This window comes from Mytilus edulis, chromosome 4, assembly GCF_963676685.1.
Source record: "Mytilus edulis chromosome 4, xbMytEdul2.2, whole genome shotgun sequence".
Classification (NCBI taxonomy): Eukaryota; Metazoa; Mollusca; class Bivalvia; order Mytilida; family Mytilidae; genus Mytilus; species Mytilus edulis.
This window is the reverse complement of record NC_092347.1, coordinates 48,710,023-48,734,563: the sequence shown is the minus strand read 5'-3', so window position 1 is coordinate 48,734,563 and position 24,541 is coordinate 48,710,023. Positions and strand designations below refer to the sequence as shown.

Genomic DNA, 24,541 nt, shown 5'->3' with positions numbered 1-24,541 from the left:
TTATCTCGTCTTTATACTTAAAATGAATTCTTATGATCAACTATATAGCTAGAAATACTGCGAGCACTGCTCAAATAGACCCCTCTTCCCCCCCAATAAAAAGGTATCACACACAGTGGCACCCATTGTACCAAAACATTAATATTTGTCATTATTGAGGATAACTCTAGTTTCACTAAGTTCATGGCCTCAATGTTTGAAAGAATAAAATTCCATAACCGTTTAAAGTGTAAAAAATGGGGTTTTTTTCAACATTTTTTCAACAAATAAAGTTCCACAACGTCACAATGTCATAACAGAAATTATAAAAATCGAACAGAACTTATGTTGATAAATATAAACAATTCAACAAAGTGTCATGAAAATTGCTGAAAGCCATTTTCGAGTTATAGTCCAAAAACTGGTAAATCTCTAATTCTTTTAATGACCATAACTCAGATGCATAAAAATCAATAACTTATAAAAACCAAAAGGGAGCTTACGTCAATGGATTTTAACAATTCACCAAAGTTTCATGAAATTGGTGAAACCATTTTAGAGTAATGGTCTATACAGATGAGGACAAACTACAGACATAAGGATGTATAGATGGGCAGACAACGGTATACCAAAATATGTCCTATAAACAGCTTGTATGTAAAACTGCAGCATAACAACAATATTCGTACAATATAGGAAAGTATTTGCACCCACTTTGAAACAAGATAAGAGCTCAGCAAACCTTGATTTTCTCTCTTGTTTTTAATGGTCATGAAAATAAATTAATAAAAAATGTGTCCCCAGTACACGAATGCTCCACTCGCACTATCATTTTCTATGTTCAGTGGACCGTGAAATTGGGTTAAACCCTCTAATTTGGCATTAAAATTGAAAAGATCATATCATAGGAAACATGTATACTAAGTTTGAAGTCGATTGGACTTCAACTTCATCAAAAACTACCTTGAACAAAAACTTTAACCTGAAGCTGGACAGACGGACGAACGAACAGACAAACGAATGGACAGACGAATGGACGCACAGACCAGAAAACATAATGCCCCTCTACTATCGTAGGTGGGGCATAAAAACTCCTTTTGACAATGTTCAAAAAATTGTCTTTATTTTTTGTTTTCTGGCATCATGAAAATATCAATAACTGAAGAGCTATCAATGAGTGTATTCTGTAGAACGGAATTGTGTAAACAGATTTATAAATGCTGATGAAATAAATACTGTACACTGTCAAAATTGAAAAAAAAAATCTTTTGGGATGATTTTCTAATGCACACAAATGTACTCATTTTAAGTTGAACCAAAAATGTTGCAACAGTCTATTGTTTCTGATTTAAAAGATATCTTATCAAAATCAACAACACATCTCTTTTTAATTATATACAAAAGAACAAAACATTTTACTAAGAAAATTATTTTTTGAAACAATGACATTACTTTGAATAGACAAGCTGTGTATAAATAAGTGTATACCTGCATGTACATGTAAGAGTGTGTTGTACATATGTGTGTAGAACTTTAGTGGGTCAATGTTGAGAGCACTGCCTTGTCCACTGAGGATGGTAAAAGCTGTCAGTATCACATGTAAAGATTCTCTGTAGGTCAGATCCTAAAAAAAATATTATTTTTTTTCATTTCTTTTTCTCATTCAAATTCATTAGGAATGTGCTGATTGTTGAAATATTTTCAGATATGCTAAAAAGTATATATAATAGTTAGTTTAAATCATTTTTATTTTAAAAAAAACCACTAGCAGTTCTTTATCCTCTCTTTAGCAGCTTTATAAATGTATGTCAGGATTGCTTTTCCCCATTGTGCCTGTTAATCAACTGATTTAACAAGTTTTATGAAAAGTTTTACTGTATAAAAATCTTAACTAGAGGCTCTAAAGAGCCTTTGCCGCTCACTTTGGTCTATGTGCATATAATAAACAAAGGACACAGATGGCATTTCGGTCATGTTGACTTATTTGTAGATATTACTTTGCTGAACATTATTGCTGTTTACAGTTTATCTATATCTATAATAATATTCAAGATAATAACCAAAAACGGCACAATTTCCTTAAAATTACCAATTCAGGGGCAGCAACCCAACAACCAGTTGTCTGATTCATCTGAAAATTTCAGGGCATATAGATCTTGACTTGATAAACAATCTTACCCCTGTCAGATTTGCTCTAAATGCTTTGGTTTCAGAGTTATAAGCCAAAATCTACATTTTACCCCTGTGTTCTATTTTTAGCCATGGCAGCCATCTTGGTTATTTGGCCGGGTCATCAGACACATTTTTAAAACCAGATACTCTAGTAATGATTGTGGCCAAGTTTTGTTAAATTTGGCCCAGTAGTGACAGAGGAGAAGATTTTTGTAAAAGTTAACGACGACGGACAACGGAAGCCAAGTGATGGGAAAAGCTCACTTGGCCCTTTGGGTCAGGTGAGCTTAAAAAACCTTATGACAATATAAGAGTAGCATAAGGTCCTCTTACACATTAAATTCCCAAAGGAGATTTTGAAAAGTTGACATGTATGAATATGATGTTGGGTTTATTATTTATAAACTAATCATAATGTATCCAATAAATTGAGTTACCAATGACTGGATTATCTAATGTAGCTTCTAACATTCAATATCACCTACCTCTGATTCTATCAATTCATTGAAAACTCTATACAGATCATCAAAGAAGTCTATGTTTATTAAGTGTGAAAACCTGAAAAAAAGTAAGACATAAACCATCATTTAAAATTGTTATAGCAAGCATATATGTACAGGTAAAGTGTCCTGGTCCATTACAAATTTCAAATTTTGATACAATTTTTAAACCCATTCAAAAATATTTTCACATAAACAAATTCAATACTTTTATATAAAATCTATTCTATTTGCATCCAACTGTCTCAAAATGTAGTTAGCTTTTTTTAAATAAAAAAATTCCATTTGATGTTTTTTAATTTTGCCTACATTTGTATATATAGTAGTTAGAAACTAAAAAAAAATGATTTCTTTTTTCTGCAATCAAATTTTGGATACAGTTTGCAATAACACAAAGCATATGAAAATCCTCTATGAACTATCAGGATGATCAGGATAATGCACAGTTCTCATGAGAAATATATTTGTAAACTACCTCAGTTATACTGCATGGTTCAAATGCATTGTAATTTCACAATTATAACATATTTGATGAATTAAAAACACTGTACACACTTTTTTCCATTTTGCATGTTATAATAAAATAAAGGCAGAGGAATATTGAAAAACCAAACATTTCAAAAAGTAGACCACATCTGACCCATGCCTAGTAAAAGACAAGAGTGTACCTGCTCAAATGTCTCGCCCCCTTTATAATTACTAATCATTGGTATTATGTTGATATTCCTAAATATAAAGCTTTATTATTTAAAACTGTCACATATACTTATCATTAACCAAGTAAACTAAATATTGACTAATGAACAATGAAAATGAGGTTAAGATCAGATCAACCATGCCAGGCAGGCATGTACAGCTAACAATTCTTCCATACAACAAATAAAGTTGACCTATTGCTTATAGAAAAACAGACCAAAACACAAAAACTGAACACTGAACAATGAACCGTGAAAATGAGGTCGGGGTCAAATAATACCTGCCCGACTGACAAATAGATCATAAAATATTACGATACACCAAATATAGTTGACCTATTGCATATAGTATTTGAAAAAAAGACCAAGACTGAAAAACTTAACTTTGATCACTGAACCATGAAAATGAAGTCAAGGTCAGATGACACCTGCCAGCTAGACATGTACACCTTACATAATACAATCATTCCATACACCAAATATAGTAGACCTTTTTGTGTAAAAGAAAAACAGACCAAAACACTAAAACTTAACTATAACTACTGAACCATGAAAATGAGGTCAGATAAAACCTGCCAGTTGGACATGTACACCTTTCAGTCCTTCAATACACCGAATATACTAGACCTATTGCTTATAGTATCTGAGATATGGACTTGACCACCAAAAATTGACTGTGTTCACTAATCCATGAAATAAGGTCAAGAGAGAAAAATGTCTGACAAGACATTAGGACCTTGCGAGGTACACACATACCAAATATAGTTATCCTATTACATAGAATAAGAAAGAATTTAACTCAATTCAATTCAATTCAAATATTTATTGTCATATAAACTCTGAACAATAAGTTTGTGACAAATAATATAAACATACACAAAATGCATTTAACAAACAAAACCATGAAAACAAAAAAAAGCAAAAAAGCAAAACAATCTATCTATATGATATATAAATATATTTTATAAATAAATCAAGAGTCTCCTGTCCTCAGTTCTAATGCCTGTTTAAAATAGGACCCTAAGCTTTCTACTTCTTTTGAGGTTGATGGACAAAGAAGATATTTAATTTTTTCATTTTCTTGCCAGGACATAAAATCTGGCATATGTTTAATTACATTTCCTATAAAGTTATCTCTTAGTTTAGCAATTTTTTTGCAGTATAAAATAAAATGGGCTTCATCCTCCATTGTATTACAGGATGTGCATAGTCTTTTTTCTCTAGGTATTTTTAAATGTCTTCCTTTTTCTATCATTAAATTATGATCGCTAATTCTCATTTTTGTTATGTTCCTTCTCTTTTCAAAAGATTTACAGTTTAAGTAGTTTTCCATTTCTAAATTTTGCTTTAAACTTTTATATAAATACAATTTACTTTTTTTATCTATTTTTTCAAATTTTTGTTCAAATATATTTGTGTAGAAATTTAAGAATTGATGTTTTAAGGTTTTTTTTAACAACTTTGAGTAATTTTTTCTTTTGTTTTCCTCAAGAATGGATGCGTCCATATTTACCTCTTTCAAAATATTTTTAGCATATGTAAACCAGGTATAGCAACCTGAATTATCTAAACTTTTAGAAAGTAAAAAGGATTCGTATGATAATGGATTAATTTCAGAATTTAGTAATTTTGATAAGTAAAGTATACTTTGAGTTTTTATATGCAACTCTAGTGGGTATCTCCCTAGCTCTGTTCTCACAGCTATGTTTGATGAAGATTTTCTTGTTCCGAGGATATATTTACAGAAAGACAAATGTAATTTTTCTAAACTTGATTTATCAGTAAAATTAAGGGGGTCTATATTTGTTTTGGAAATATTTGCACGTTTTTCTGCTCTAAATTTTGTAACATAAGTATCCATATAAGTTATTTCTGAATTATAAGTGGCTATTGGTTTAACTATAGAATCAAAAAGACTGCAAGCTACTTTAACTGGCAGATTATTTAAGGAACCAGTATAAGTTTTAATGGCAAACATCACTTTCCTTGCTTTATTTACAAGCTCTTCAGAGCTATGCAATAAGTTTCCATTTGATTTCACAAGAATTCCAAGAAATGAATACTCAGAGACATTTGACAAACTTTCATTTTTATATTTTGATAAAGATGTTTCCACTTTTTTATTATTTTGCTGCAGAATCATTGTTTTAACATTACAAAATATTTTTTTCAAGTAGTCACTGAACCATGAAAATGAGGTCAAGGACATTGGACATGTAACTGAAGGAAACTTCGTAACATGAGACATCTATATACAAGTCATGAAGCATCCAGGTCTTCAACCTTCTAAAATATTAAGCTTTTGAGAAGTAAGCTTTTGCCACCGCCACCGCCGCTGCCGGATCACTTTCCCTATGTCAAGCTTTCTGCATCAAAAGTCGCTGGCTCGATAAAAAACGTGTTTTAAATGATTTCCATGCCTAATGAACAGTACACCATGTCATGTTAAACATATTCCAATTCAGCACTTATGCATTAACAATGGGCTTGTTATAACACCAAGGACTAAATGTCTACTAGCAGTATCATGGACCCAGAGGTTTGAATTTTTTTTAAAAGATAAATGTGCCGTAGCCAATCTTTTTTTTAAAATAATAAAGCAAGACATGCATTTTGGCTATATAGGACTGAATAGTGGCGATTTTATCGAGTCTTATTAAATCTATTGAAAACAGTAGGAGTTAGGCATAATTCAAACCTAGTACCCTTTATGTATTTCAGACAGACATTTCATAGACCAGCTATCCCCTATGGCAGCAAAGATCACAATTAATCAACAAAATTCATAACTAGGTGGAACCTTAAAGAGTATAAAACAAAAGATAAAATCATTATATTTTTTATCATAATGCCATAATATATTTTTTTGAAGTCAACACATATACAAAATCAAGTGTATGTTTCATCGTATTAAAGAGTCATAATTTATTCTGAGATAGAACTGTAATGAGTCAGACATACTTAGCTAAACCTTCAAGGACTGATGGAAGCAATGTAGACTTTCTGTATCCTTTCAAAACTTTAAAGTAAATCAGGAACACTGCTCCTATGATTTCTGTATGCTAAAAAAATTATTAAACACTTCAATAACAAAGTATTAGGCAGTCATGAGACTCATGTGTATGTTGGTCTTAAATATTACAAATTAAATATGTGCTTCCTTTACTGTACATACTTGTCAATTATCACAAGAGACTAACAGTCACTTTGTAATGCTATTAAAACATATTACAAGTAAGTTTCATCATTAAATGGTTCTGCAGATCTTTACTTTTTTTTTTTTTTTAACAAGTGAAACTGCGAGCTACTGCTCACTGATGATACCCCCGCCGCAAGTGGATAATATTAATAGTGTAAAAATATGCAAGTGTTTGGTAAACAGGAAGTAGTCGAGTGATGAATCTGAAAACGCATCACACGGTATAGCTGACATATAAATCCTGAAACCAAATATCAGAAATCCTTGTATTGTAGTTCCTGAGAAAAATGTGACGAAAATTTTCAACTTGGCTATCATGTGTAAAATCATACAAGTGTTCGGTAAACAGGAAGTTGTCGATTGATGAATCTGAAAACGCATCACACGGTATAGCTTACTTATATAAATTCTGAAACCAAATTTCAGAAATCCTTGTATTGTAGTTCCTGAGAAAAATGTGACGAAAATTTTCAACTTGGCTATCATGTGTAAAATCAGACAAGTGTTCGGTAAACAGGAAGTTGTCAAGTGATGAATCTGAAAACGCATCACACGGTATGGCTGACATATATAAATGTTGATACCAAATTACAGAAAGGGTGGATGTGTAGTTCCTGAGAAAAATGTGACGAAAGTTTCATGGGACGGACTGACTGACGGACGGACGGACTGATGGACGGACGGACTGACAGACAGAGGTAAAACAGTATACTAGGGGGTAGGGGGTTATTTGGACTTTTGAACTCAACTTTAGCAGTCACAATTCGAACAAAACATTGACTTTAACAGTGCTTATTTGTTTTCAAGGGGAGGGGTACGGGTATGATAACAATGTTAGTATCTAATCCTCATTATAATGCATTATCTCAATTATCTTTTATATTAATTTAAATATTCAATACCACTAATTAGCTCAAAAAAGGTGATGTACATTTTTTATTCTTTCCAAAAAAACATTAACAAATTAAATATACTTACAAGTTTCACCTTTTTCTTCTTATCTTCTGTTGCTTTTGTTTCTAAGAGTTCATGTTCTAAATTGGCCATCTTTTTTCTTTTCTGTAAGAATCCCAAAATTTATTACACTAAATATAATTAAATAAGTATATCTCAAATTCTAAGAAAATAATCTCCATGGTATTGATCACAATTTATATCAGAATTCCACCACTCTGGTTGTGGAATGTTTTTCACCGTTTTAATTTTCTTATGAGCATACTTGTCTAGGGTGTTTATAAATAGATTATTTCAAAATATTTAGCTGCTTCATCAACATTTCAAATCGATTCAATGAGATGAAAAAGAAGTATTTGTTAAATTTTCAATAAATTCATGTTGACTATTTTATATGATGTGTATTCTTTGGAGAAATGCTAAAAACATTTAAAAGTTTTCTTTGATCATTTTCAAAATCCCACACCTTCATAATATTCATATACTCCATTACCATTTACATTACAAACGAAATTTATTACCAACAAAATGTTCCAAAAGGATACATTGTACCAATTTTGTTTTGCTCACTGCTTTGTTGTGTTAAAAAAATGAAGAAGTGATAAATAACTTTCTCTAATTCTATGGTAATTTATTATTCGAACCCATTGTATAAAAAAAAAAATCTATGAGTGGTTCCTGGTGATCTCAAAAGATCATTGGATGATTATAAGGGTCATAACCTTTCTAGCTAACTGGATAAATCAAAATATGCTAATAGGTGTTAATGAAATTGACAACTTCATGGAATGTGAAAGGCACTCGAAGGGGATTTTCATTTAACAAAAAAAGAAAATTTAATTTTTAATCATTAGAGAAATATAGATTCCACAACTGCAATAAGTGTTACGATATTTCTCCATTCGAGACAGTTAAATTTTAATATTTAAAGCGCGAGGCTTGCTGAGCTTTTTAAATATTTAAAATTTAACTGTTGGAGAGTGGAGAAATACCATAATACACGAGTTACAGTAGTGGAATCTGTTTCTCTTATGATTTTTATCCTTTCGTTTCAAAGATTTGAGGAAAGTTGTGTACTTTTGATGTGACGTCTCAGGCATTGTTGCCTTTTTCATGACGTCACAATAAGAAAATTTAACGTCACAATTAAATTTCAACCAATCATTTGCCGAGAACAAATTTTTCACTAGTGAGGAAAAATATTTTTATCACACAGTCAGGAAATGTGAAAATAGCACAAAAATTAGAGAAACTGATTCTTACATCCAATCTCGATAGTTAAATTATAAATTTTAAAGTCCTCGCCAGGGCTCGGACTTCAAAATTGATAATCTAACTATCTTGATTGGATAAATCCAATAATCCACTGGTATCAATGTAAGAATCTATATTTATACAAATGTATAATGAGTCGGATTTTTTTCATAATTTTTTGTCAAATTTGGTAATTTACTTTGTTTGATATGTCAATGCATTTCAACGAAATCAAATGAAACAAATAAATCTATTATGTAAACAAAAATAATTGACCAACATTGTGTAAAATGGTCAATAGAAGATTTTGAACTGTTGTCTGGACAAAACAATTATATGAAAATCAAACCTCAAACTACCAGTACTTAACCTTAAGGTTAACCTTTCAATAAATCGGGAAGGTGTGGACACAGATGATGCTCCTGCTATCATATAACATTATAAAGGGGCAAAACTCCAAAACAGTAAAAGTGACACTACACAATTTTGTACTTGATCTGAGTATTGGGGAAATAAGCATTGCAAATTCCATAACATTTGGTTGAGGCTAACTAAAGTTAGATAATGGAAACCAATTTGAGGACATACAGATGGACAAGAGTAAAAATTCATGCTCCGTTCACTATTGTTGGGGCATAACAATACTTACTCTCTCAATTGCACAGTATAAGTATAGTTCAGGTTAACTATACAGGTTATCTTTATAAGTATAGTTCAGGTTATATTTATAAGTATAGTTCAGGTTATCTTTATAAGTATAGTTCAGGTTATCTTTATTAAGCATATCACTTTAGTAGTTAAACATTAAACATCAGACAAAATTTAAAAAAAAAAAGAAACCTATAGCAGATATGTAATGTTCTAAATCATTGCTACCTTTCTCTCTCTTCTTGACATGAACTCTCTTTTTTTCTTCTTGTTCTCCTCCAAATCTTCTGATGTATCTATCTCCTTAATCTTCAGAGCTAAGAATGTGTCCAGAACCTTTAGGATAAATGTCAAGTGTTAAACTTTGTTGTAATATAAGACAAATGAAATTGACAATGGAAATGGGGAATGTGTCAAAGAGACAACAACCCGACCAAATAAAAAACAACAGCAGAGGGTCACCAACAGGTCTTCAATGTAGCGAGAAATTCCCGCACCCGGAGGCGTCCTTCAGCTGGCCCCTAAACAAATATATACTAGTTCAGTGATAATGAACGCCATACTAATTTCCAAATTGTACACAAGAAACTAAAATTAAAATAATACAAGACTAACAATGGTACATTGTACTAAAATCCACAAACTTTCCTGGAAATCTAAATATTAGAGTAAAAGACCACAGACAATACAAACGCTGAATTTGATAAACAAATGATATAAGTACAAACATAGACTTCAACACCACAAATGTTCAACCTATTGCTTATGAATTTTTGGCCTGTGCTTCTTATGAGTCAAGTAGACAGTATCTTATTTGAAATGTAAACCCGCACTGAAATGCACGCTTTTCACTAATTGTGATCAGATTTCATGTTAAGATCAAGGATTTACTACTACAATGTATAACTAAAATAATGTGATGTGGAATGTACTATATCCAACAGGGACTAATGTAGCATACTTAATCAACTGTAGGTCACCATACAGTCTTCAACAATGAGTAAAACCCATTTTAAATAGTCAACTACTACTAAAGACCTCAGTGTGAAAAAAATGTGAAGCAATTCAAACAAAATTTAAACAGGCATTCTGTGAGTATTGCATGGCAATACAGTCCCCTACCGGTTAAAAATTCATTGTATTGGAACAAAATTCAAACTTTATCTATAACATGTTATGGTGTAAACTATACAGCAAATATCAAGCATGATGAAAAAAAGTGTTGAAAACTGATTACTTGAGTGAATTTTCTAAGTCCAAGGATGATAATTCTGCACAAAACCATCAGACACGAACAAAATTTGAACTTGATCTGTACCTTGTCATGATAAAATAATACACCCAATATCTAATCAATATACACAACCATGCAGAAAAGAAAGTGTGGAAAATTGATTTGCCAGATTGACGGATAGGCAGTCAGACAGACAAATTTTAAGTCCCATTCGAATTCAACGGTAGGGGTCTAAAAAACAGTCGTTCAGAAATAAATTGAAGAGCTTTCCAACCTTAAAATTGGGTTTGAAAAGTCACTTCCAGTGTCAAATGATAGCTTATTGTAAGCTGATATTTTAAAACTATATGGATTTTATACACTTTTGACTTTTTTGTTTGAAAAAAAGGGAGAAAATTTGTTACTTCTGGTTTAAAAATTGTCCCTTTCAGTATTATTTGATAATTTACTTGACACTGATTCCAAAATTAATGATTCTACCATGTACACTTTCACATTAAATAAGTACAAAAAATAGCTACTTCTAGTTCACACAAAGTCATTTCCACTTAGCATTTTCAAGGACATATGGCTAGCAACCTAATTCAAAAGTCCTGAAGCTTTATCATGTATATATAATTAATTCATTATAAAACTTCAGAAACCAGAACATCAAAATAACATATGACCGTAACATTATATTTCTAGGTCATCAAACCTAATCAAAAGACACTGGGTTTTTACTATATATGGTTAATGAATTATGTCATCATTTGTACAACTTCAAATATAAGATTGAAGAAAACTGCCACTACATGTCATCATACCCTTTCAACTAAAATTTATGTGTTACAACATTTAACAAATAATAATTTAGCAAAATTTGTTGTTGATATCTTAAAATTTTCTTTAAAAAATAGACTTCTTATACGTTCAGGTATTTCACATCCAATCTGTTATGGAAATATTCTTTATAAAGCACAAAAATGTCCGTATTCAGCTCAGAAGCTAACAAAACCAAAAAATAGACTTATTAAGAAGGGGTATAGTTACAATACTGTTGTCAGGTCATTAAAGATTGCATATTTTGGCTTTAATATTGATTCACTTAAAGGGTTTTGCATCGGAACTAAACACATTTATTTAAAAACTAGTTGTTGGCATGACACGGGTTATGCTCTTCTCATATATTTTATGATGGTATGATACTAAACCCCTAACGGGAGGGATTGTGCCTGATATTCATATGAATGATATGATGAAGACATAATCTTTCAATCAGTGTAATTGAGGTCTGGAGCTGGCATGTCAGTTAACTGCTAGTTGTTATTTATGTATTATTGTCATTTTGTTTATTTTCTTTTGTTACATCTTCTGACATCTGACTCAAACTTCTCTTGAACTGAATTTTAATATGCGTATTGTTATGCATTTACTTTTCTTCATTGGCTAAAGGTATATGGGGAGGGTTGAAATCTCATAAACATGTTTAACCCCGCCACATTTTTGCGTCTGTCCAAAGTCAGGAGCCTCTGGCCTTTGTAGGTCTTGTATTATTTTTAATTTTAGTTTCTTGTGTACAATTTAGAGTTTAGTATGACATCCATTATCACTGAACTAGTATATATACATGTACTTGTTTAGTGGCCAGCTGAAGGACGCCTCCGGTTGCGGGAGTTTCTTGCTGCATTAAAGACCTATTGGTGACCTTCTGCTGTTGTCTTTTCTATGGTCGGGTTGTTGTCTCTTTAACACATTCCCCACTTCCATTCTCAATTTCACTTATATTGAATAAACACAAAATCACATGCAATTTTTTAATGTGTAACTGTTATCTTTATCTAATAAATTAATCAATGAGTGATAGATTTCTCTTCAAAGAAATTTAAAGGTCCCAGTGAATAAACTACACAGAGAATAGCTATTGTATTTGTTCAATAGGACAAAAGAACTGCCATAAAGACTCCTGACTTCAAACTGACACATAAAGAAATACATCATTTGATTCTCTTGTAAAATGGTAAAAATACTTCATTGAGGAGATCAAACAAATGCATTCAAACCATATCTTCTTATTCTTCTATAGTAGAGTCATTATGAAACCTGGCACTTCTCTATAAAGCCTTATCACTTCTACCTGTTTAGATTCCATAACATAAAACTCTAAGGTAATGTTATCCCTGCCCACCATCACAACCATGTAGTATAAATATAATCTATTAATAAAACATTGCCATGAATACAAACCTTCCTTTGAACTCTAAAGTCTCTTACTTTCACCATTTTATTTATTAATCTGACAATCTGCAAAAAAAAATTATTAGATAATGTTAATATAAATTAACTGAATTGACAGTTAGCAGATATCACCAATATAATACAATGTGTCATTGGCATAAAAACTTCAGCAACTGAAGACCAAAATATACTTTTACCAAAAGGTGTATTCCATTCTTTTATAACTTGATAAATGTGTTAAGTTTGGCATTTTATTTGAGTCATTTGTATTTTAAACCTTTTCTAGACCCTGGATTACAAGTCACTTATTTGGAAACTTTTTGGTAACCAAATTTTACCACAAACTATGTATAAGTAGGATAGCTTTCCTGAGTCAAAGCTGAGAAGCTGAGAAGCTTAATATTATAGTCAGCTACTATTTTAGATGAGTATATACCAACCCAAGGGTCCGGAAACAGTCATATATGCCAGACATGACCGATTCTGAAATCCATTTGTCCTTAACGACAGATTGGGATTTGGGTCAAATTTTATATTTTTGCAGAAAAATTTCGGTCATTTCTTAAAACTATTTTTGTTTTGTTATCCCTTTCCTGTAATAAAACTGTCACTCCAGTATTGCAGTATAACTTTTGTAATGCCTCAGGGGAATATTGGCTAATGATCGCTGTCATGAATATAGTCCAAGAGACTTTAGAGTGTTATGTTATGTAATTGTTTCCCGTACTTTCGCACACACTATTGTTAATGTAACGTAACGTAACGTTATTGTTTCGTATCTATTTACCTTACGATCATAAAGAATCTCAACTAGCAAGACATTATTTTCTTCCACAAGTATTACAAAGTGATTAACCCTCAAGAAAATCGCTAATCTCTGTGCCTGTGTTTTTAATCACAAGCTCAGAACTAAATTGTAAATAAATTAAAATTCCATATCAACTGTCTTCATTATTTTATTACTTTTCAGCTTAGACTATGTCAATGTCAACTCTGATTTTAAATTAAATTAAAACTTATTTAATTTTCGTAGAAAAAACATGCTTTGTTATACGCATGCGTGCAATTTTCTTCTGCAGATTAGACACAAAATCGTAAATTTAAATGATTTCATGCTAAATAAAACAAGTGCAATTATGACATGTATTGTCATTAATATTCAAACACTATCAAAGGTAAAAAAAATTACAAAGCTGATGATTTCCTGTCAATTTGATAAACAAAACTAATCCCGGTAATGAGTCCGGAATTAGTCCTTTTAGTACTGTCTCAAAACATCCGGTTACTAGTTTGTCTGCAAAATCGTAAGAAACGTTAGCCATGTCTGAGAAATTGATATTTTGAGTAATTAAAATCATTTCATTTTCATACTGTTGCCTTCCCTTAACTGCTCTTGAATGATTTTAGAAAAAATGGTAAGAAAATTTGCGAAGTAAATGTGATGCAAGAGGGACGAAAGATACCAAAGGGACAGTCAAACTCATAAATCTAAAACAAACTGACAACGCCATGGCTAAAAATGAAAAAGACAAACAGAAAAACAATAGTACATATGACACAACATAGAAAACTAAAGAATAAACAACACGAACCCCATGCAACAGTTAAAACAAGTTCGTTAATGCTATGAGTATGAGAAATAATCAGCTGGTTGGTAATGTGATTTTTGTAATCTTTTTTGGAAAAACGGCACCAACTTTAAAGTTATCATAAAATGACCAAAATTAGGTGAAAACATTTCCGGATCCTTGTACCAACCTCTAGGGAAACTTCTCCTGATTTATCTTCTCTGAAAACTTTAGAGCTTGTCTGACATACCATGTCTGATATCTGTCAAAAAATAATATATACTGAAATCAACCGTAATCAACATATTGATTGATTCCTGTAGATAGAAATGACAGTTAAACATAATCAGTGATAACTCATTTTAAATAAACTGAGAAATCAACTTTGGTTGATAGTTGTCTAATTGGCAATCATACCATATCTCATTATTCTTATATAAGACATCAACGAAATTACCTTCAATACAAACATGTCATTTTGCTTAGTTTTTTTTTCTGTAACCTATTCTAATATTGGACTTGAACTTCTTTTAAACTGAGTTGTACTGTGAGTTGTACTGTGTGTTGTTCAGTGTATATTGGGTTTTTTCACATTGCCTAGAGATATAGAGGATTGTGATTTCAAAACATGTCTAAGACTTCTAAATTTTTGGACCTGCAAAAAAGTATTTATTATTGTTTTGGGGCCAACTGTAGACCGACTCAGGATGCATGATTTTCTCTGTGAGTTGGAAACATATTGGGGCAATTTTTTCAAACTTCCCTTTTTTCTTGTAATGCCTTTTCTTGGTCCAAGTTTCATAAAATTCCATGAAGGTTTAAAAAAGTTATTGGTGTCTATATTATAATCCTTGAATGTTTTGGAATGTTAACAACTAAAAGTGCATATGTTAGGAAAATTCTGAATAATTAATAAGAACAAAATAGTTTTCAAAGTTTGCTTCAGACATTATCTCTTAAATGAAAAATTGCTGATTCGTTAACTTGGTAATATATGAAAATTCCCAATGATGAAAGTAACTAAATGCGACTGAAAGCCACTTTTGTGAACAACAATAGCAAAGTAAAAGATGGATAAGATACTTTTTCACTCCACTTGCCTGCTAACATGAGCCCTGAAAATTGGATTTTATTGTATTCTGTTTTGGAAAAAAAAAGGGGGGGGGGGTCCCAGTTTCTTGCTTCATCTGATATTTGTGAGCAAATCTAAACACAGAAATGTGTTTGAAAAAGCTTTAAGATAATGCATTGTATTATTTTTTCATTTCTTCCTATCTTCATTTAGATCACAAGGCAAGGAAATTACACCTTGACAGTCACAGTTGTCATGCAAAGTGCTCCCAAAAAATAATAAGACAGTATATATATTTGGAAATTTAATTCATGAACAGCATGAATTGGATCATCAGATTCTTCCTTTTTTGGCCTAAAAAGAGAAGTCACTTCTTGATAAAATTCCAAAGTTTGGAATCCCCTGATCAAAAGTATGTTATTGTAGCCATTTTCATTATCATTATCATGAAATACTGTATCATAAATAGTTATTCTCATTTAAAAAAAACACCAATATTTCAGTTTCCTCGCAATACTACAATACTCCAGTTGGAAACAGTAAAGTTCAAGGACTAACATGTAGTTGCAATAACCTTTTCTTATTCTTAAGTATGAGTATATATGGTCTAGTTTTTCTTAAGGGTGAGTATATGTGAGTGTATATGGTCTATTTTTTGGCAGTAATTTTGACTTATACTTACCACTGTGTTGTGTTTATTCATCAATGGAACTAAAACTGCTATGATATTATTACGATAATTGAAATGTGGATGATTTGACAACATTTCACACATACATCTAACAGCTAATTCAGCTATGACCTGAAAAAGCAACAATTGTATTATAAGTTATATATAACAAGAATGTGTCCATAGTACACAGATGCCCCATTCACACTATCATTTTCTATGTTTAGTCATGGAAGTATTATATTGACAGGAACTCCAACAAACCGACTTCAAACGTTTATAGTGCGATGCCGCAAAATCGTTAAGTATCTGTTAATTAATTTGACATCTTTCAATTAGTTGTATCGATGCATGGGTTCAACGACGTTTTCGGGATACTCATAATTACGGAATTTACCGAAGTAACCGGATGTATACATAAATGTCAAGGATATGACATTTAACGACCCCCCCCCCAAAAAAAAAAAAAAAAAAAAAAAACTGAAAAAAAAACATAATCGTTTGCATGGACATCATTTTCAATCGCAAATATCTATTTATTCTTTATATTCGCTTATTTGTTTCTCTGTTATTTGTTTTGTGCATAATCAGGCCAATAGAATTTTTTTCATATATGAAATGGATTTGCTAAAATATGTTTAAGGCTGTAAGGTGACCTATAGTTGAAAACTTCTGTTTCATTTGATCTCTGGTGGAGAGTAGTCTTATTGGCAATCATATCTTCTTATTTTTATATTGAATTATAATAAATGTCTTGTGTAAGGAAACAAATAGTTGTAATCTGCATGTATAATTGAGGTTTACTGCTAACAAATCACTTGTTGAATTGTTTACTGAAAGTCCGGTGTCAAATGTTTCATTCATTTCAATAAAAAGAAAATTTTATAAATTTCCCAAAACAAATCCGTCAGACGCCAGAGCAATCTCGGACCAGGTTGAATTTAAAAAAAGAAGGTGTACATGTAATCTGTGTTTTAACTTGATACATACTATATGGAGAGACAATCACGGGCGTATAATTATCCACCTCTTAGTGCTTAAAACAATTTCTATAAATATGTTAAGTTACATTTTACGATCGAGAAAACTATTAATATTTGTGTTACACTCGATTAAAATTTACAATCTTTAACTTAAAATTTGAGTTATCAGGCGCCATCAGGCACACTACACGGACATCAAATTATTTTCTGCAAACACTCTACTTCAGAGTCATGTAATCTGCATAATCCGATATTTCCCGATTTCCTAGTTCTAGTGATAAAAACATATTAGACAAAACTAAAAATAATCTTACATTCTTTCCAAATACAGTTATTTTTCTTTTGTCATTCTGTTAAATATGGACCGATTTTTAAGATTGTTTCAGCTGTAGTCTTTAATTATTGAATAAAAACAGGTGTCGTTATTCATGTAGCGATTCGCAATTAGCCACGGGAGTTTCCGTGTTTATTTACATTGGTAGGTAGATTAGACCCTCGATAACAGATCACGTGATAAGATCAGTTTCTGTAAACTACACACGCGAGGGCGGCATCGCAGATACCCCACAAAGGAGTTATCACATACTTGACATACTGAGTCGGAACCTTTTATTTTCGTAAAGAAATCAGTGGGGTGCGAATGTGCTAATTTTTCGTTGGAGTTCCTGTCAATATAATACTTCCATGGTTTAGTGAACCATGAAATTGGAGTAAAAACTCTAATTTGACATTTAAATTAGAAACTTCACAAGATCATATCATGGGGAACATGTACCAGTATACTAAGTTTCAAGTTGATTGGACTTCAACTTCATCAAAAACTATTGGACTTCAACTTCATCAAAAACTATCTTGACCAAAAACTTTAAAATGAAGCAGGACAGACGGACAGACCAACGAACAAACGAGCGAAAGGACGCACAGACCAGAAAACATAATGCCCCTCTTCTATCTTAGGTGGGGCATAATAATTTTATTTCTTCATAAAATAAAGGCTCAAAACTCAAAGAGTATATCTATTACCTTGATATTAGTTTGTGGTGTGATTCTTTATGTAGCCAATCAAATATAATATATTTGAAATGAAAGATTCATCTAAATATTTTATTATAATTAAATCAAATAAAAACATCAAAACACACAGTGACTTCCTTAGCAGAATATCTCATGAATGAGAGACAAAAAAGATGAATTTAATTCATCATATTGAAAAATTAAGTTTCTGCAAGGAAGGAAGGTTTAATTTATACAAAATTCTCAGAAATGATCCTGAATATGTTTAATTGTCATTTGTTCCATGTTTGCAATGTGTTCTGATTCTTTGTAAATATTTTTTAGGGTAAATTTATTTCTGTTTGATGTGATGCTGTTCTAATCTTATTTTAATTGTCTTATGTTTATACTGTATCTTTTCTGTGGTAATCTGTTATGTAATAGGGAAATGTGTGTTAACACCTGAGCAAACATCCAACCTCATATCTTCTTGCAAATCTTTGACCTGACAATTAAACCATCCTGATCTAACTTTCGGCCCTATATTTTAATTTTGCTAATAAATGTGTCAGTGAACAAAATCCTCAAAGTCACACATAATGAGTTCATATTAATTTCATAGTAATTTAAATAATTTAATTACCCCTGATTTCTTTCAGAACACACTGTTTGAACTCATGATATGTAAAATTAAGGATTTAGTGCTCACATTATTATCAACCTAATTTTTCCTGCTATCACCTATCTTGTAAATAAACTCCTGGGAAATACTGTGTAGCAATGCCATTGGTATCCATGTTTGAATTAAACATAAATCATAATTTAATTGCAACTTTTATTTTATATATATACATCACGATTATAATTTGGCCCTTGGGGAAACTACTCAGCTAAAAAATTTAATTTTTTGCTCCATGCCTAAACCAAGAGCCTAGCTATGTGCATACTGAAAAGTAGCAAAGTATAGACCCCTGGCTTGACATCACACCAATCCAATTGGAACGATGGTTCAAAATAAATGCATGAGGCTATCAGGAAGCCTATGAGGCTATCATTCCTAGAGGCTATCATGCCTATGAGGCTATGAGGAAGCCTATAATGAGACAATGAGGAAGCCTGTAAGGAGGCTATGAGGAAGCCTAGTAGTGTTGATGTTGAATTGGTGTTGGAATGAATTTGTATGAAATTTGACAGTTTATCCCCAGAAATTCTTGGGGGATGAGTGAAATTTTTGAAACAACCAGTGATAAAATTTCATAAATGAAATCAATAAACATAATGCTGAGATTGCTTCCCCTGTCATGGCAATATTGAAGGTGAAAGGAGGGGTCGGTGGGAGGCAAGTTTTTAGCTAAAACACTATTAGCACTATTAGCCAAGATTATTCTATAACTGCTTAATCTGCATTTAGATAAATGAATACTCAAGGCAGCATACACAGGTTTTTAATACACAACTTCTTAATGGGATACTCCTAAGTGGGAGGAGTTAAAACTGCACCCAGATTAATGTATCAAGAAACAAAGGACAAAGGAAGCCAAATGCCACAAGTGGTCACTAATTAACAAGACATGTATATTTGTATTGGAACTGATGAAATTAGACCTCCTGCTAAGAACATGTGATAAACTTCATATCTAACTGATTGACATATGATAATAAATCTGTTTCATCTCAACAGCAAAGAAAATACACATCCTGGGAAAATCCTAAAATAATGACTACTGAGTAATCAAAATCAAATTATGTATAAACATAACTTATATAACATATAAGTACCTATTTATACAAAATTCTCAGAAATGATCCTGAATATGTTTAATTGTCATTTGTTCCATGTTTGCAATGTGTTCTGATTCTTTGTAAATATTTTTTAGGGTAAATTTATTTCTGTTTGATGTGATGCTGTTCTAATCTTATTTTAATTGTCTTTTGTTTATACTGTATCTTTTCTGTGGTAATCTGTTATGTAATAGGGAAATGTGTGTTAACACCTGAGCAAACATCCAACCTCATATCTTCTTGCAAATCTTTGACCTGACAATTAAACCATCCTGATCTAACTTTCGGCCCTATATTTTAATTTTGCTAATAAATGTGTCAGTGAACAAAATCCTCAAAGTCACACATAATGAGTTCATATTAATTTCATAGTAATTTAAATAATTTAATTACCCCTGATTTCTTTCAGAACACACTGTTTGAACTCATGATATGTAAAATTAAGGATTTAGTGCTCACATTATTATCAACCTAATTTTTCCTGCTATCACCTATCTTGTAAATAAACTCCTGGGAAATACTGTGTAGCAATGCCATTGGTATCCATGTTTGAATTAAACATAAATCATAATTTAATTGCAACTTTTATTTTATATATATATACATCACGATTATAATTTGGCCCTTGGGGAAACTACTCAGCTAAAAAATTTAATTTTTTGCTCCATGCCTAAACCAAGAGCCTAGCTATGTGCATACTGAAAAGTAGCAAAGTATAGACCCCTGGCTTGACATCACACCAATCCAATTGGAACGATGGTTCAAAATAAATGCATGAGGCTATCAGGAAGCCTATGAGGCTATCATTCCTAGAGGCTATCATGCCTATGAGGCTATGAGGAAGCCTATAATGAGACAATGAGGAAGCCTGTAAGGAGGCTATGAGGAAGCCTAGTAGTGTTGATGTTGAATTGGTGTTGGAATGAATTTGTATGAAATTTGACAGTTTATCCCCAGAAATCCTTGGGGGATGAGTGAAATTTTTGAAACAACCAGTGATAAAATTTCATAAATGGCCATAACACAGATGGTAACAGCTGAGTGTCCCCAAGGATTTGTGAGGTTAGGGAGGGGGTACCTTCAATAAAGCCATGAAATAAAAAAAAATAAAAAAATAATGGGATACTCCTAAGTGGGAGGAGTTAAAACTGCACCCAGATTAATGTATCAAGAAACAAAGGACAAAGGAAGCCAAATGCCACAAGTGGTCACTAATTAACAAGACATGTATATTTGTATTGGAACTGATGAAATTAGACCTCCTGCTAAGAACATGTGATAAACTTCATATCTAACTGATTGACATATGATAATAAATCTGTTTCATCTCAACAGCAAAGAAAATACACATCCTGGGAAAATCCTAAAATAATGACTACTGAGTAATCAAAATCAAATTATGTATAAACATAACTTATATAACATATAAGTACCTAATATATTTTTTTCTGGAATTATCACTTGTTATATCTAAAAACTTAAATTTTTTTCTCTTATATGTTTGAGGAACCCTATCATATGGAATTTACACCTCACAAGGTTCTATACACCTTATATAGTATAACTATTACTGTAAACTTGCAAAGATTATATATACCAAATCTTTTTTTTATGAGCCATTGCCACAGAGATTTATCTTCTCTGAGTAACATATTAACTATCAAAAGATTAAAATCAATGAACCATGACAGGTGATTGGGGGACAATTTTTAAACTAGTTACCCCAATGATGATTGTGGCCAAGTTTGGTTAAATTTAGCCCAGTAGTTTCAGAGGAGAAGATTTTTGTAAAAGTTAACGACGGACGACGACGACGGCGGACGCCAAGTGATGAAAAATGCTCACTTGGCCCTTTGGGCCAGGTGAAAGGGCCAGGTGAGCTAAAAAGGAAGATATGCAGTTTAAACACACAACAAAACCGTGTGTCGATAAAAATGTTGATAAAAAATCTCCAGTTATGAGGCCCAAACTCCAGCTGAAAATGTCCAAATCTCCAGTTGTGGCTTGACAACTCTGTCACATGTCTGCATGAAGTCTTACAGGTATGTTCACACATACCTCTTCAAAACCCCTGTCAACATACCTTAATTTTACCAAATACAATATATTTACCTGAGAAGCATCTTCTGGTATATGTATATGCTTAACACCATGTCTTCTCTGTCTATTACTTTGCTCATTAATCTTTCCTGCAATGAAAGATTATGTATATATAAAAAACTTTTATCATTTTCTTTCTTTCTCCTCATAAGAATGAATGTCCTTCAAATTCAATTTTTAATTACAAATGAAGTGGATCATCGTCCTTAAAATTCACTTGCATTTGATATAAAATACAATATGTGTTAAACCCCTGAGGGGTTCATGTTTCACTATTGGTGAGTTTTTGGTAGCTTCTATAGGCCATTCAGGTCTCCTCTAAAACAAGATTCTCAGAACACTGCCAGAATTTTTTGAAGTTCCAACAAACACAAGACACACTTTTTTTTATGTCAACAAGTCTGTTGTGTGAAAGGAAAAACTAACATGTACATATAGATAACCTAAAACTAGCATGTAAATATAGATTACCTTAAACTAACATGTAAATATAGATTACCTAAAACTAACATGTAAATAAAGATTACCTGTACAATATTTTTCTAAAACTTCAAGATAACCTTTGTAATTCATTAGCAATCCTTGTTCAAAATCTTGTAGTGCTTTTGTCTCCTTTTTCATCTGTTGAAAAAGGCAAAAATGATTTTTTATTTGCATTACATATATTACACATAAATACAGAAGACAACTACATTTTTTTGATATAAACTATGAAAAAGTTAACTATCTATATAATCACATGTTGATCTTATATGCATAAAATTTCTAAAAACTGTATACTCTTTAGACTGTGGTAGGGTGCGGGAATTTCTCGCTACATTGAAGACCTGTTGGTGACCTTCTGCTGTTGTTTTTTTCTATGGTCGGGTTGTTGTCTCTTTGGCACATTCCCCATTTCCATTCTCAATTTTATAGCATATAATTTTTAACACACTGTACAAATAAATATAAACTGTAAATAATCTAATTCTTCAAAATTTGAATTATGAGACTTACCAGTAATTTTAATTTTGAAATTCAAGCATATGGACTTCAGTGTCTAGGAAAAAGTGTTTGATTAGCTTGCTTACTTGCTGAACTATGAAACAATTATTATCCAAGCCTCCCGAGATAATGAAAGTAGAACCTTAACTAATAATGATTTCATGGTTCAGCTAGCAAGCAAGCTTATCAAAGATATAACCTTTACCTACAACTCAAGACATTGCGCTGTAACCACATGTACTAACAATAATAGTTAGCTTAGTAAAATTGCCCTTCAGAAAGAAGTTTAGTACCTTCTGTTCTTTTTCTTTTTCTGTCAGAAGACGTATTCTATATCCAGGTATGATATCTTTGAATATCTCCATCAGTGATAGCATCACAAGTTTTTTTACTGTTATATAGGCATCTGATTCACATTCTTCTAACATCAATCTTAACTCTCGTAATTTCTTCATCTGAAAATTACATTTACATTTTAAAAACACTTCTTTCTAATTTTTATAAAAAAGAAGATGGTGTATGATTGCCAATGAGACAACACTCCACAAGAGACCCAAATGACACAGAAATTAACAACTATAGGTTACCGTACAGCCTTTAACAGTGAGCAAAGCCAATAATGCATAGTAAGCTATTAAAGGCCTTGAAATGACAATGTAAAACAATTCAATTGAGAAAACTAATTGCCTCATTTAAGTATAAAAAAAAATGAACAAAAAACAAATATGCAACACATTAACAAACAACAACTTTACATTATTGCAGTATTCCTTTGGCGCCATTCTTTTTAAAATCAATCTTTTATTTGCGCCAAGAATAAAAAACAACCCAGGTTCATTTTACAGGTAGCATAAAATGGAAAAGTTTAAACTCTAAAATGATGTCCTTCAAACATTTGGAGTGCACACCTGTGAATATGAATATATTGCTTGGGCTGTTCCGATTGTACTCCCACATCATATGCTTTTTTATGAATAAGCTACACGACGTCATAGATGTATGACATCAGAATATAAGCATTTTACAGGAAAATAAACACTTGTGAATCCGAAATCACCACAACAAGGAAATGTAAACAAACGATACTAAATGTGTTATATAGGCCAATTTTTGAATACTATAAGACATATAAGTACAATAATCATTTAGATTCATCCAAACCTATCAAAATACTTTATTGTAAATAGTTTAAGCATGACTCTTATTCAGTTTGCTACGTTCTTTTACGTCAATTTGATAGTGCTTTTATTCATGGGAACCGCAAAAAAAGCCTTCACCTAGAAAGCTTTGATCCAAAACAAATTGCCGTTTTTGTCCTTTTAGAATCAAAATAATTCATGGCGGCTTGAATATATCGTGATTTTACCACGGGTTGGTCCTTTATGACAAATATTTTACCTGCTTGAATATATCTTGATTTTACCATGGGTTGGTCCTTTAAGACAAATATTTTACCTGAATATATCGTGATTTTACCTCGGGTTGGTCCTTTATGACAAATATTTTACCCTGGGTAAAATATTTGTCATAAAGGACC

The 24,541-nt window shown here is 31.7% G+C and overlaps 1 protein-coding gene across 2 annotated transcripts in view; it reads right to left on the bottom strand.

Annotated features, from left to right (window-relative positions):
• Positions 1–24,541, bottom strand: part of LOC139519870 (nucleolar complex protein 3 homolog) — a 51,507-nt gene that overhangs the window by 13,885 nt on the left and 13,081 nt on the right. For both annotated transcript variants that reach the window (XM_071312159.1, XM_071312160.1), the window contains exons 5-15: positions 23,298–23,459; positions 22,548–22,641; positions 22,033–22,109; positions 16,175–16,294; positions 14,611–14,682; positions 12,862–12,918; positions 9,630–9,737; positions 7,524–7,604; positions 6,308–6,408; positions 2,637–2,709; positions 1,468–1,603 (exon numbers count right to left, since the gene is read on the bottom strand). In XM_071312159.1, coding sequence (XP_071168260.1) covers positions 1,468–1,603; positions 2,637–2,709; positions 6,308–6,408; positions 7,524–7,604; positions 9,630–9,737; positions 12,862–12,918; positions 14,611–14,682; positions 16,175–16,294; positions 22,033–22,109; positions 22,548–22,641; positions 23,298–23,459 — 1,081 coding nt within the window. The remainder of the gene's footprint in view (positions 1–1,467; positions 1,604–2,636; positions 2,710–6,307; positions 6,409–7,523; positions 7,605–9,629; positions 9,738–12,861; positions 12,919–14,610; positions 14,683–16,174; positions 16,295–22,032; positions 22,110–22,547; positions 22,642–23,297; positions 23,460–24,541) is intronic.